The sequence below is a fragment of the Perca fluviatilis genome, chromosome 12 (genome assembly GCF_010015445.1).
Source record: "Perca fluviatilis chromosome 12, GENO_Pfluv_1.0, whole genome shotgun sequence".
Lineage (NCBI taxonomy): Eukaryota > Metazoa > Chordata > Actinopteri > Perciformes > Percidae > Perca > Perca fluviatilis.
In genome coordinates this window covers 29,612,814-29,626,422 of record NC_053123.1, presented here as the reverse complement: position 1 = coordinate 29,626,422, position 13,609 = coordinate 29,612,814, and the positions used below count along the sequence as shown (strand labels likewise).

General features: G+C 42.6%; 1 protein-coding gene across 1 annotated transcript; it reads left to right on the top strand.

Moving 5' to 3' along the window:
• Positions 1–351: 351 nt before the first annotated feature.
• hspd1 (heat shock 60 protein 1) lies at positions 352–10,461 on the top strand. Its single transcript, XM_039817591.1, has 11 exons — positions 352–491; positions 3,466–3,641; positions 4,396–4,731; positions 5,020–5,115; positions 5,232–5,325; positions 5,416–5,584; positions 5,700–5,799; positions 6,819–7,064; positions 7,166–7,340; positions 7,503–7,681; positions 9,133–10,461. The coding sequence occupies exons 2-11, from the start codon at positions 3,468–3,470 to the stop codon at positions 9,289–9,291; spliced, it is 1,728 nt and encodes a 575-aa protein (XP_039673525.1). The 5' UTR covers positions 352–491; positions 3,466–3,467; the 3' UTR covers positions 9,292–10,461.
• Positions 10,462–13,609: the final 3,148 nt, after the last annotated feature.

The window sequence follows — 13,609 nt, the reverse complement described above, 5'->3', positions numbered from 1 at the left end:
AAGTTATTTAATGAGATTCAAATGCGTTTTAAAACTGCTTTTGTAGTGTTTTCGCTCTTATTCGTACATTTAAAGTCGGAGCAATATTGCACAATGTCCACTTTGACCTTTATTTTTTTCCTCCAATTGCGCACAAGAAAATTCTGGAAACGCCAGCCCCGGAACGAGCATTTAGATACATTCTAAATCATAAAATTGTGATTAAGTGTACGTATAACTTACATGCACTTATTATCAACAACATGTAATTAAAGTATCAAAAGCATAAGTACTCAATGCAGAAGAGAAAAAAATAAACATCTTACATCAGTTATCTAAACTAGTTCTGTCGTTATTCATGGTTAGGGGCGCGCCGGTAAATCACCCGGATGTGATAGGCCATGTGCAGTCCCGTCTCAGGAGCTCTCCACACGGCTTGTCCTTTTACCTCCAGTATCATTCCGTCTCGCAGACGTGCATCTTGTATCAGCTACAAGCCTCTTACCTCACAAGTAAGTGCTGACATTTTCACATTTGTATGTTGTATGTATTAAGTTATACAAGCTAACGAGGCTAATATTGTGAGCGAAGTGCTTTTCAAAACGCTGGCTTTTCATTGTAGATTTTGCACAAGCTGAGAGGTAACGTAACGCTAACGGTAGGCTTAAATACTCCTAGCTAACATATTTCTATTCCTAACTGCAAGGACATACACGCTAAGCTGTTACTACTACAGCTCTTTAATCCACGCGTTTATTTTAGCCGGACAATGATTACTATTGAATCAGGAATGTCTCGTGTCTGACATGATGAAACCTTTCCTTAACGTCCCTCCTCCATAATGCTGTGCACAATTTGACTGGCAATGCAGGAGGTGTCTTATTAAGATGTGTTAACATGTGTCGTCAGTTCCACAAATCTTGAGCAATTATTGGCTCTGACAGTGTGATTGTCACTCCTTATATTAAGGTTGAGCACCACAGACAGTTGGTTATAGCACGAGCAGGGATGGTGAGGCAGTTCCGCACAGTCTTTTTTACAATTTGACCTTGTGACGCACGACCTGAAGAACACACGTGCGGGGGTAACCAGGAAGTGGTTTTGGGTGAATACGTTTCATAATCCCTCACGATCAAGGCCAATATAAATACAAGTCTGATTCTTTATTATTGATATAAACATTTTAAGATTGTTTGCCAAGTAGGAAAACGTGTGCTTTGCAAGCATATTGAAGCACATTTACTGTAATAGAGTGCAGTTTTGAGGTACTTTGCTTGAATATTTAAAATGTATGCAACGGTATACTTCTACTCCACTACATCTCAGAGGGAAATATACTTTTTACCCCACTACATTTGTCTGACAGCTTTTTTTTTTTTTTAATGTTCGTGATAAACTGAAGGATCAAGTGGTTCTTTGTGTTGACACATCCTCCTACTTCTTAAGATCAATATATTTTTTAAAAGCCTCTCGGATCAGCTGGAAAAAGCATCCTCACAAAGCTGAAAACAGCTGTTTTTCTGACACCATGGAAAGTTTTAAATCTTTTTTAGAGATACATGGTAATCACAGGACAGCGACACTACAAACATATTATGATCTTATAGAATATGATGCACTGCTGTAGATTAAACTACCCAACAGTATATAAAGGAGTTACAATGAGCACAGCCTTAAACATCTACAGCAGTAAAATGCAACATACACATGAATGCAGCAGGAATATTAACCCAGAAACATCAGATAGAAGAGGCAGACGCTGACAGGGAACCTTTATGTTTAAGTACTTTGGGTAAATTGTGCTGGAGTATTTTCACAGCGTGGTATTTTTACTTTTAATGAAGTAAAAGACCTGAATACTTACTCAGGGCAATGTCTTTTTTAATATTGACCTATGGATTTCTAATCAACACTAGAACAATTATCATTCAACCATTATGAGATTGATCAAGCACAAATGCCAATCATTCTCATTCTTCCAGTAAATGTCTTTTTTATATGAGTGTATATTGAATATATTGGAGACAAACCAACAATATGAAGATGGCCCCAAAATTGTGATGAGCATTTCCCCAGTTTTATGACCTAATTTACTAAACAATGCTTTGAATAATTGAGCCAAACTATTAATACAAAATAGTTGCAGCCCTGATTGTAGTTGAATATCTGGTCTCATTGTAAAAATGAGTTGCAATAGTTGCATTTAAAACAAACTAATTCATAGATTTGAGGTAAACTAAGTGTGCTGGTGTGAAATCATATCTCTCCCTGCAAACATTAGCTTTGCTGTGACATTTAGTTTGGTTATGGTTGCACCTCTTTGTAGAAGGTGACTCGGAGAGCTGTGAAAATGTTTTTACCATCCCATAAGTGGCGAGTCATTCATTCATTCACTGGTGTCATGTCACTATTGACCACGAGGGGCGCAGTTAACCTTTGGAACACATAATCTGTCCTCCTGTGACTGGGGGAGGGAGAGGGAACGATGGGTGAAGTTATTTAGGCAGTGGTGGAAGAAGTACTCACATCTTTTATTTAAAAGTAATACCACAGTATATATTTAATTTGACTTTAGTAGAAGTATTACGTTTTTGGCATCAATGTATTCACTTTGCAAATATTTATAATATAAATGTTATAATATGGGATTCTAATAATTTATGCATTTCCATCACTTTGATGTTGCAGATGGTAAAGGGAGAGCTAATTTTAATTTATCACTATGCCCTGCTGGAAAGCTTGTGAATTTTGTCCAGCACTTATTTAGCCTATATGTATTTTTACTGTATCTGGAAAGTAACTAAAGTTATCAAATACATACTCCTATATCCTTTGCTTTCCACTTCCGGGATTACTCCGGTGCTGCAGGAAATTCTGTCGGATGCATGTATTTTCCGATTCCTTCGGCTTTCTTTGTGTTGGAATTTTAAATTCGGTGGATTTCTGAGGACTATGGTTAACTGCTCCTCAGATCTCTGCAGGGTAAATCCAGACAGCAAGCTAGACTATCTGTCCAATCTGAGTTTTCCCTCGCACGACTATTTTGCGGAGGCTCTGTGCGGAGTTTAGCGCCACCCAAGACGATTCTGATTGGTTTAAAGAAATGCTAATAAACCAGAGCACGTTTTCCTCCCATCCCAGAAAGCTATGTGGAGTAGCCAGACCCTCCTTCAGCGCGCTTTGGAGGAGGGTCTGGCAAAGCGAGACTATCAAATACATGACATAGTGGGAAAAAAAGTACTGCATCTGAGATGTAGGGAAGGAGAAAATGGAAGCACCTTTTTAAAATTGTACTTACGTACAGTGCTTGAGTAAATATACTTAGTTGTATTTAGGTGTACTTTGGCTCCACTCATCACTTCTATTTTCAATGTGTATATAAGATTCCTGTGACGACTCAATAACTTTGCAGATTTGATTTGGACACCTCTGGTTCATCAGTGATCGTAATAACATAATAACTTTCGCTCTCTCTTCTTCCCACAGAGATGTTTCGTTTACCAACCATCATGAAGCAGGTGAGGCCTGTGTGCCGGGCGCTGGCGCCTCACCTCACACGAGCCTACGCTAAGGATGTGAAGTTTGGAGTGGATGCTCGTGCCCTAATGCTGCAGGGAGTGGACCTGCTGGCTGACGCTGTGGCTGTCACCATGGGCCCAAAGGTAATCTTTGATATAGATAGATAGATAGATAGATAGATAGATAGATAGATAGATAGATAGATATTTATGCAGCAGTTAAAAGGGAGTACAAGGGTATAAGTAAAAAAAAGTCGAACCCACGGCCGCTGCGTCAAGGACTAATCCTCTATATATGTGCGCCTGCTCTACCAACTGAGTTAACCCGGCCACATTATTGGGTTCTTAGAGCAAATAAAGGCTTTATTCGGTTGTGGTAGTATAACAAAAGTAAAATATTATTCAATAGTAATTAGGGCTGGATCTGGATATTTGACTATTCGGATATTCATTGGTTGGGTAGGTATTTGGTTTTCAATTTTGGGAATCGAATATTTTTGTTTTTGTTTTGTTTTTCCTTTAACACTGTATTAAAGTTGCGACGGAGAGCCGTATTTAATCGCTGGCAAAAACGCCACTTTATGACTCTTCAGCCGGTTGGAAATCGGCAAGTGTCCTTAGCTTAGTGCAACACCATTGAAACCATAGACGACGTCATCCTCCCCAGCTCCACCCTCTCGTTCAAAATGTGTTTCGTCCGTTCAAAAGAAACCGCGGCGGCCAAATGCCAAACTAAAGGCTTCAAAACAGCAGTCCGCAAACCAAAGGGTGGCGGCATTGCTGCTACGTCCATTATTTATTACGGTCTATGGTTATTACTCACTTTTGTCATTCGGAAACTCCCTTGCCCCTTGCGTTACAGACCCCTTTACCTCACCACTTCCTGTCTCTCTTCCAGGGTCGCAATGTCATCATCGAGCAGAGCTGGGGCAGCCCCAAGGTCACCAAGGACGGCGTGACGGTGGCCAAGAGCATCGACCTGAAGGACAAGTACAAGAACATCGGTGCCAAGCTGGTGCAGGACGTGGCCAACAACACCAACGAGGAGGCCGGAGACGGCACCACCACCGCCACAGTGCTGGCTCGGGCCATCGCCAAGGAGGGCTTCGACACCATCAGCAAAGGCGCCAACCCCGTGGAGATCCGCCGGGGGGTCATGATGGCCGTAGAAACCGTCATCAAAGAGCTGAAAAATCTCTCCAAGCCAGTCACGACCCCCGAGGAGATCGCACAGGTAAACGGGATCAGGGGTAAATTCCTAGAAGTGAGGAGTCGCTGCACCGCGGTAGCGACTAGCAATTTACTCAAGTACATTGCAACATACACATTTAATGAAGCAGTTATCCAAAAATCTAATTTAAAATAGCGAAACACTGACGGAACGTTTTACTGCACAATGACTACTTTTGATACTTTAAGTAAATTGTGCTGATAATAATTTTTTTTAGGTTTTGAATGCAGCAGTTTTACTTGTGGTGGAGTTTTATAAAATGCTTTAGTAACGTAACTTGTCTTTTTTAAGGTTGCTACAATCTCAGCCAATGGAGACGTGGAGATTGGTACCCTAATTTCCAACGCCATGAAGAAAGTCGGCCGCAAGGGAGTCATCACCGTCAAGGTTAGTATTAGAACTTCACACACGGGTATTAAAAGACTTATTTACTGCTGTTGTGATTGCTTAAATAGTCTGTTATTAGAGTCTGTGACCTAATCAGTACCTGCTCTACATCTCAGGATGGGAAGACCCTGCACGATGAGCTGGAGATCATTGAGGGCATGAAGTTTGACCGTGGTTACATCTCCCCTTACTTCATCAACACTGCCAAAGGTAAGGGAGCTCACGCTGGCTCGCACGACTTCATCTGTCCGTTGCCTATGAAAGAAACGCGCTGCTAAAATCTGTTGTCTTGGTTTCCAGGTCAGAAGGTTGAGTTCCAGGACGCCTACCTGCTGCTGAGCGAGAAGAAGATCTCCAGCGTCCAGAGCATCGTGCCGGCCCTGGAGATCGCCAACCAGCACCGTAAACCGCTGGTTATTGTGGCTGAGGATGTGGACGGAGAGGCCCTCAGCACCTTGGTTCTCAACAGGTACATACAAGAGCTGCTGTGCTGTGTTGGAATCCTTTTTATTTTTCATAAATCATCATTTAAAAAAAAAAAAGAAGAGAACTAAAAGTAGCGCATATTTCAACTTAATTTGCAGGCTCAAGGTGGGGCTCCAGGTGGTGGCTGTTAAAGCTCCAGGATTCGGAGACAACAGGAAGAACCAGCTAAGGGACATGGCCGTCGCCACCGGGGGCACTGTAAGTCCACTTTTCACTCTCAAGAAACTAACAACTTCTGTGTTAAATACTCTACTAGTCCCATTAATAATACAAAATACAACCAACTAATGTAAAGGAGGAATCTGAACCTAGGGGTTAATAACACGTGTACCGAGCGTCCCTGGGATATGTTTTCATGGTAATCGAACGGGACCAGTTTTAGCCCAAACCGCTGATTAGCTTATAACACTAGTCATCGGGGCAGAGGGTGAAGTAAAAAGAAATCGCTATTTCTACACCACTAACAAGGCTCAAAATAGCACCCCACTTCCACGGTAGCATAATGAGGGTCCCTACATGTAAACCGAAGCATTGAGAACTTTGTAAGTGTACAGACAGCTTATTAAAAAGATAGTTTAGAAAGAGAGTACCGTTCATGTGTACAGGCGGGCGCCATCTTGGGAAAACAGTCACGATCAGTCGCACGACGAACGCCGTGTGTGAGCTATGTTACTGGTTACACAGCGTTCGTCGTTCGACTGGTCATGACTGTTTTCCCAAGATGGCGCCCGCATGTATACATGAATATAAGGTAATTAGCGGTTTGCGATGAAACTGGTCCCATTCGATGAGCATGAAAACAGATCCCAGAGAACGGTGGACTCGGTACACACGTGTGTTATTAACCCCTAGGTTCATTTTGCGCCGGATTTGTCCTTTAAGTACGATGTAATATTATAGATTGAACTAAAACTTTCTTGATCTCTGGGAGGGAATTCACAAGCTACCCAGCAGATAAAAGTATACCAAGTAGTTAAGTTCAGCTCCACCTTTTTTAACTTTTGGTATATTTTGATGCCAGTACTTTTTTATTTTAAGATTTTGAGCCGGGGGTATTCCTTGTAGCGGAGTATTTCTACACTGTGGTACAAAGTAAAAAGATCGGAGTACTCTTTTTCACCACTGCTAAATTGTATGAGCCTCAAGTTAAATGTAATATGTCGGGTGTGTGACTTGAGTTCTAAATGTTCCATCTCTTTCTCTTTCTCTTTGGCCAGGTGTTTGGAGATGATGCAGTAGGTCTGGCTCTTGAGGACATCCAGGCTCACGACTTTGGTAAGATCGGTGAGGTGCAGATTACCAAAGACGACACCTTGCTGCTGAGGGGAGGCGGCAGCCCCGCGGAGGTCGAGAAGCGTGCGGCAGAGATCGTCGAGATGCTGGAGAGCACCACCAGTGACTACGAGAAGGAGAAGCTCAACGAGAGGCTGGCCAAGCTGTCCGACGGCGTGGCGGTACTCAAGGTACGTCTCAAACTGAAGAACACGGAACTACGGTACTAAGCGCCGATCGTTGTAGTTCTGCTCCAGAAAGACAAAGCTGTGATGCATGCTCTCCGTCTCAGATCGGAGGAACGAGTGACGTGGAGGTGAACGAGAAGAAGGACCGCGTGACGGACGCTCTGAACGCCACACGGGCAGCGGTGGAGGAGGGCATCGTGCCAGGCGGGGGCTGCGCCCTGCTGCGCTGCATCCCAAGCCTCGACACCGTCAAAACTGTCAATGCTGACCAGAAGATAGGTTAGTAACGCACGCACGGACGCACACACACACACACACACACACACACACACACAGCAGAGGCTCAAATGTACTGAAAACCAACCGTAGTCCTATGTAATGTAGTTTAACAGATACAGCTTCATTATGTTCATAAATCTGATTTCCTTTCGTCCGGAACAGGTGTGGAGATCATCAGACGGGCGCTCCGTATCCCCGCCATGACCATCGCTAAAAATGCGGGCGTGGAGGGTTCGCTAGTGGTGGAGACGATCCTGCGGGGCTCAGCTGAGCTCGGCTACGACGCCATGCTGGGGGAGTACGTCAACATGGTGGAGAAGGGCATCATCGACCCCACCAAGGTACGGCGCTCATTGATTGTGGTCGTGTCGAAGAGCGGCGAGAGGCCACTAACGTCCCCGTACACATCACACCGATTCTTCATTTGGAGCTTAATGGAAGATCTAAACCGGATCACTACTGCCGCTTAGTGGTTAAATGAACACGCCGACTTATTGGGAATTTAGCTTATTCACCGTAAGACAAGTCGATACATACCCTTCTCATCTCCGTGCGTGCTGTAACGCTGTCTGACGGCTCCAGCATTAGCTTAGCCTAGCACAGATCCTGCAGGTAACTGGTTCCAGTAATCCTACTGGTCCCAATTGTGACAAAATAACGCCAACATGTTCCTGTTTACATGTTGTGATTTGTAGAGTCACAGCGTGTACAAAAAACAACGTAACATGAGAGACAGCCATCTTCTATCTGTAAACAAACCGGGAACTATATTCTCAGACAGGCTTGCTGCGAGCATATCACTCCGCCCAAGTACTATATTCTTCCGCCTGAGAATATAGTTCCCGGTTTGTTTACTGGTTAGAAGATGGCTGTGTTCATGTGACGTGTTTTTGTACACCGCGTATTTACAAATCACAACATGTAAATAAGAACATGTTAGCGCTTTATCACTTTGGGAACGGTAGGATTACTGGAACCATTCACCTGCATGTTCTGTTATGGGCTGATGCCGCTGGAGCCGTCTGACAGCCTTACAGCACGCCCGGAGATGAGAAGGGTGTGTATCGACTTGTCTAACTCTGGGGGTTACGGTGAATAAGCTAAACTCCCAATAAGTCGGCGTGTTCCTTTTTTAAAGGTGCTGTAGGTAGGATTGGGAAGATCCAGAACTTAGCCAAAAGATTTGAACATTGATAACTCCCTCGTATTCTGAACGGCCGCCATGACAGTCTGGCTCTCAATATCCGGAGAAAACAAACCCATGTCAGCTGCCGGTTTTCATTTTTTTGGGCAACAATACAGATTAGCGCCGCCTGCTGTTATGGAGACGTATTGCGTCTCGTCTCTTCGGTGTGTTCTGAGGCACTTTTTGGACCGACTCCGGGAGACTGATCAGTCCGACTGGCTTTTCTGCCGACGGTTGGCCGTCTGGTTGGCGTCTAACTGCCATTATACACTACAATCTATTAATTGATTATAAAATAATCCTAAATTTGCAGCCCTGACTGTTCTTCTTGTTCATCTTTTTTCTTTTTTTTCCAAAATCTTAATCCTCTTCACTACATAATGTCTCGTAACATTACAATGCAACTATTTTGAGACTGTTGGCTGGACAAAACAAAATGTTTGAAGACGCTTTCATGGCCTCTAATTTATGTAATAAGACCGACTAATTGATGAGTGAAATGATCGTTAGTTGCAGCCCTAATTATGTGCAAACTCGACTGCAGCTGGGCCAGATGTGCATTGGAAATGCTGTAACGTCCGGTCTCTTCCCCCCCCCCCTCTACAGGTGGTAAGGACGGCCCTGATGGACGCCGCAGGAGTCGCCTCCCTGCTCTCCACTGCCGAGTGCGTCGTCACGGAGTTACCCAAGGAGGAGAAGGAGATGCCAGCGGGCGGCATGGGCGGCATGGGAGGCATGGGCGGCATGGGAGGCATGGGTTTCTAAGCCAATCCTCCTGACTTCCTGTACAGACTTATATAGGCAGAGTGGTGCTGGGGGCGGTGTCTGAGGGAAAAAATCCTACAAGAAAACTGCACCCACCTCCACCAAGCTTTGCCCAAACTGACTGGCCATGATGAGTATGTTGGAGCTGCCCTCGCCCTCCCACGACTTCACATACCTCCCATCTCTTCGTCCAGGGTTTCTGGAGGAGTCGGCCTCGCCCGACGCAAAGAAAATAATCAGCGAATGAGAGCCCATCAAACCCATTTACTACACCTCTGCTCTGCTCTACTCTAACGGCTGAAACACTCGACAGAAAGAAAGATGCTTATCCAGATTTCCATACAGTTGTCATCTCTGTAAAGTGATTATTAAAGTGGTCTAAGAACATAGTAAACCTATTGTTGATGCTCTGCATTACTGTAAGCACCAGAGAAGATGCCTAGCCAGGATCATGTCAGTGTCCTTTCACTTTTGTCATAGTATTTTGTTAATTCTTGTTTTTTTTATATATATATATATATTAATCTGTTTTTGTTTCCCCCCCCCCACCCAGCTAACATTATGTAAGTTAAAATCTGTCATTTGATTTAATTAAACCGATTTTTCTTACAGAGCTTTTGAGGATTTTCTGTCTCTGAAGTGACGTTACATTGCATGTCCTTGTACGTGACCACAATTGGGTGAAGAGTGCCTAAATTACCAGAGTTGGAGTATCACCAGGGGCCTGTTTAAAATTTTTTTACAATAATGTTTACGGAGATGTCTGTGGTCATCGTTTTCATGCATGCAGCATTGTGAGTTTTTTTTTCTTTCAGATCATCAGCCTTTACGTTGTCGATGATCTCCATGGGGTCAGCTGATTGAATGTGAGAGGTGGGGCTCAGCTTACAAAGCAGTTTTTGGACCATTCAAGGTCTTGGCTACGAAGTCTAAATGTGAAAACGTGTGCTGTTAAACATTGACCTTCATTTCTCCCCTCGTAACGCTCTGCTTTAACTACGAAACCAGAAAACTACAGTAACTAGATATTTTACTGACCGAACACAGGATATTAGTCCTTTGCAAAACGGCAAATAGCGGTGATCATTCGACTTCTGTTTTGTACAATGTAGACAATGATTGATGGTGATTTTCTTTTCTTTTTTTATTTAATAAATTCAATTGTTCAGATGTGTTGGTTGCCGAAGTTCTTTTTTTTTTTTTTTTTTTTTAAACCACACTTTAGTCTGTTTGGTTATACTTTACTTGAAGGTATCTACACAAGAGGGACATGACACTGTCATGAACGTCTCATAAACGATAAACTCATAACTATTCTTTTTAGTAAATGTCATAAGTTATGGTTAGGGTTCGTGTGTCATGACCAGATATAGATCTATGGTCATGACAGTGTCATGACCAGATATAGATCTATGGTCATGACAGTGTCATGTCACTCATATGTAGATAGATACCTTTAAAGTGTTACCCTCTGTTTAAGTCAGTCCATATCACATCTGTGCACCTGGGTTAGTTCCCACTTAGTGTTCATTAGCTGAGATCCAAAGTTCAAAGTAATATTAATCCAGAAACCGATAAAAGATAACACCGACAGGTAACCTTTGACTGCACTGAGTACTTTTACTGTGCATAGTTCACTTAAGGCTTTGAATGCATGACTTGAACTCTTCGTGGAGTAGCTTCAACAGTGCAGGTCAAAGGTCAGAAAGAGGCCTTAAGAGTTCAAATCAAACCTTGCCCCTTTTTGGGGTGACCTCTAGCTCACCCAGTAGAGTGTGGGTCCCATGTAGAGTCCTCAGCAGCGGCCCGGGTTTGAATCCGACCCTGTGGCCCTTTACTGCATGTTGTCCCCGCCCCTTCCCTGTCTTAAAGCTATCCTGTCGATAAAAGGCCAAAAAATCTTTAAGAAAAAAAAAAAGTATAACTTTGTCCTTTGGCAGCATTGACATTTCCAAACCTTATGACTGTTGACATGCTGCCATACATCACACCAGTCTATTCTTACCCCTCACATGATGACCCCATTTCTGTCCAATCAGCCCGTGGAGCCACTTCTGTAGCAGTGTTAATCAGATAAATGAGTGATGATCAGTCAGGTTTTTTGTTGCAAAAATAAGTTTATAAATCATGCAGTGGATACGTCTTTCTGAAGTCATTAAACAAACATTTACACAAGTCCTTTTCCCCATCCCATGAAACACACAACCATTTTCTTTAAAAGCAGCGTAGACGTCTTCCTTACATGATCTTCAAACCAATATTCACACTTAAAACTCAAGTAATAAATATTAAAGAATGAGTATAAGGTTTAAAAATAAAAGAGATATGCTGCCAGTAGTTCAGGAGGCACTCTGTGGGCGGTGTGGGTCGGACAGCTGGAATCGTCAAGGTTTCAGGGCGGCGCTGAACATTTGTGACCTGGCCTCTGCCTAACCGGCTAGTTTGGGCCCTTTGTATCAACAGTGTGTATACTGTACATGCTTGCATAAGATTTAGTTTTATTTAACCTTTATTTAACCAGGTAGGCCGTTGAGAACAGGATCTCACTTGCATAGGCGACCTGGCCAAGAAAATCGTACAAAACATACAGTTTCACATTCAATAAGATTTAAAAAAGTTAACACCTATATACTGCCAATATTGCACACTTTGCTGTGTCATGTAGCTATAATTCTTATGGCCAGCATAGCTCCCTTAATAAAGACGAGAGCATAGTATATGTAACATAAAGAGAAGGAGAAAAAAAAACACCGTTTCCTGCTAGGGCTGGGCAACAGGACCATATATATTGTCAAAACGATATAAAATGTTATATTAAAAAAAAATGTATATATTGATGTCAAAAAAAAAATTAAAATAAACAGCTGCCGTACTGCGTTACGGCAATATTTACACCATTTGGACGCGGCTTTACGTTATGTTCATTTTACACTTAATAAAATAAAGAAGTTTAAAAAGTATTTAATTCACACAAGAGTATACAAAAATAAGCTTTACTGTGTGGACTATTTATTCATTCAATTACCAGAAAACATGCTCCATAGAGAAAAAAAAAAAAAAAAAAGAGAGAGAGAGAGAGAGAGAGAAAAAAAAAAAAAAAAAAAAAAAAGAGAGAGATCGTTATGAAAATATGAAATGATCTATTTTGGTATAGAAGACTTTAGCCTTATCACCCAGCCGTAAACCTACTAAAGCTAAAATAAAAGTTCGCGCCTTTCAAAGTTCCTTTGAAAGGCGCGTGTGTTCCTGATAGTTAGATACAGTACATTTTGTACATGTAGTCCTTTGATACACAATCCCTCACTGCATGATTCCAGTGACACAGTGTCTCGCCTGCCTCTGCCCTTTATCCTTAAAATATATTCTTATAACATACAGTTGGGTGGTGAGACACGGTGGAGGTGGACGTTTAATAGGTTACTGTCCGTCAGCCGCGTGGCTTGGAGTTCATTTTGCATGAGTTTAAACATTACTTTCTTTAGTTGCTTTGTGCCCTTCACGCTCAATTCATCCCAGAGAAGCACTAAGGTTGTAAAACCATCTGGACCCTGCGGCTTAGATCAGCTGGAGCTAACAAAAGTTGTGTTGCCCTTACTCTAATCTCTGTAACATGATCAACAAGTAATGACCCATTTCAACTGGGAACTGGAACCTTTCTTCCTCAACCTTTGAACCATCACAAACTGTGTTCATTCCCATTGTAATAAACAAGGTATTCTCATTAGCGGGGGGGGGGGACATCTTTTAAAAAAAAAAAAAATAATAATAAAACTTTCCTTTCTCTCCTACAACTTTGAACAGCCGCATCTGCATTGTTGCCTTATTTGTTGGGTGTACTCTGACACAGGCGATTTGCAATATCATCTACTACACATCCTGAAATCTGTTCTTTTGGAAGACGTGTACTTGTAAAGTGTCTCCCTAAAGCAGCTTTTTGAATTACAGTTTGTAGCTCTGGTCGCAAAAATGGCGGTTAAAGTAGTGTAGTTGACTATTGAGTGAAGCCATTGTTACAGTGTTTCTTCTATGTAAATTCTGTAGTGGCGGCCCGCCATGGCAAAATTTCTGCCGCCACGGTATCAGAAGTAGGGCAGACGCACAATGTAGTCGCGGTTGCCTTTTAAATGATCCTGACGACATAATGCATTGCAATTTAACGACAGGTAGAACTATTCAGAGGTTACTGGGCCAGTCCAGTTTAACTCCACATACTGTAACGTAAAATATGCCTCATTGTGTGTGAACAGAGGTGGGGGTGGGGGGGCGGGAGGGGGGTTAGTTGTTGCCCCCACTGCCAAAAAAAAATAAATGGACACAG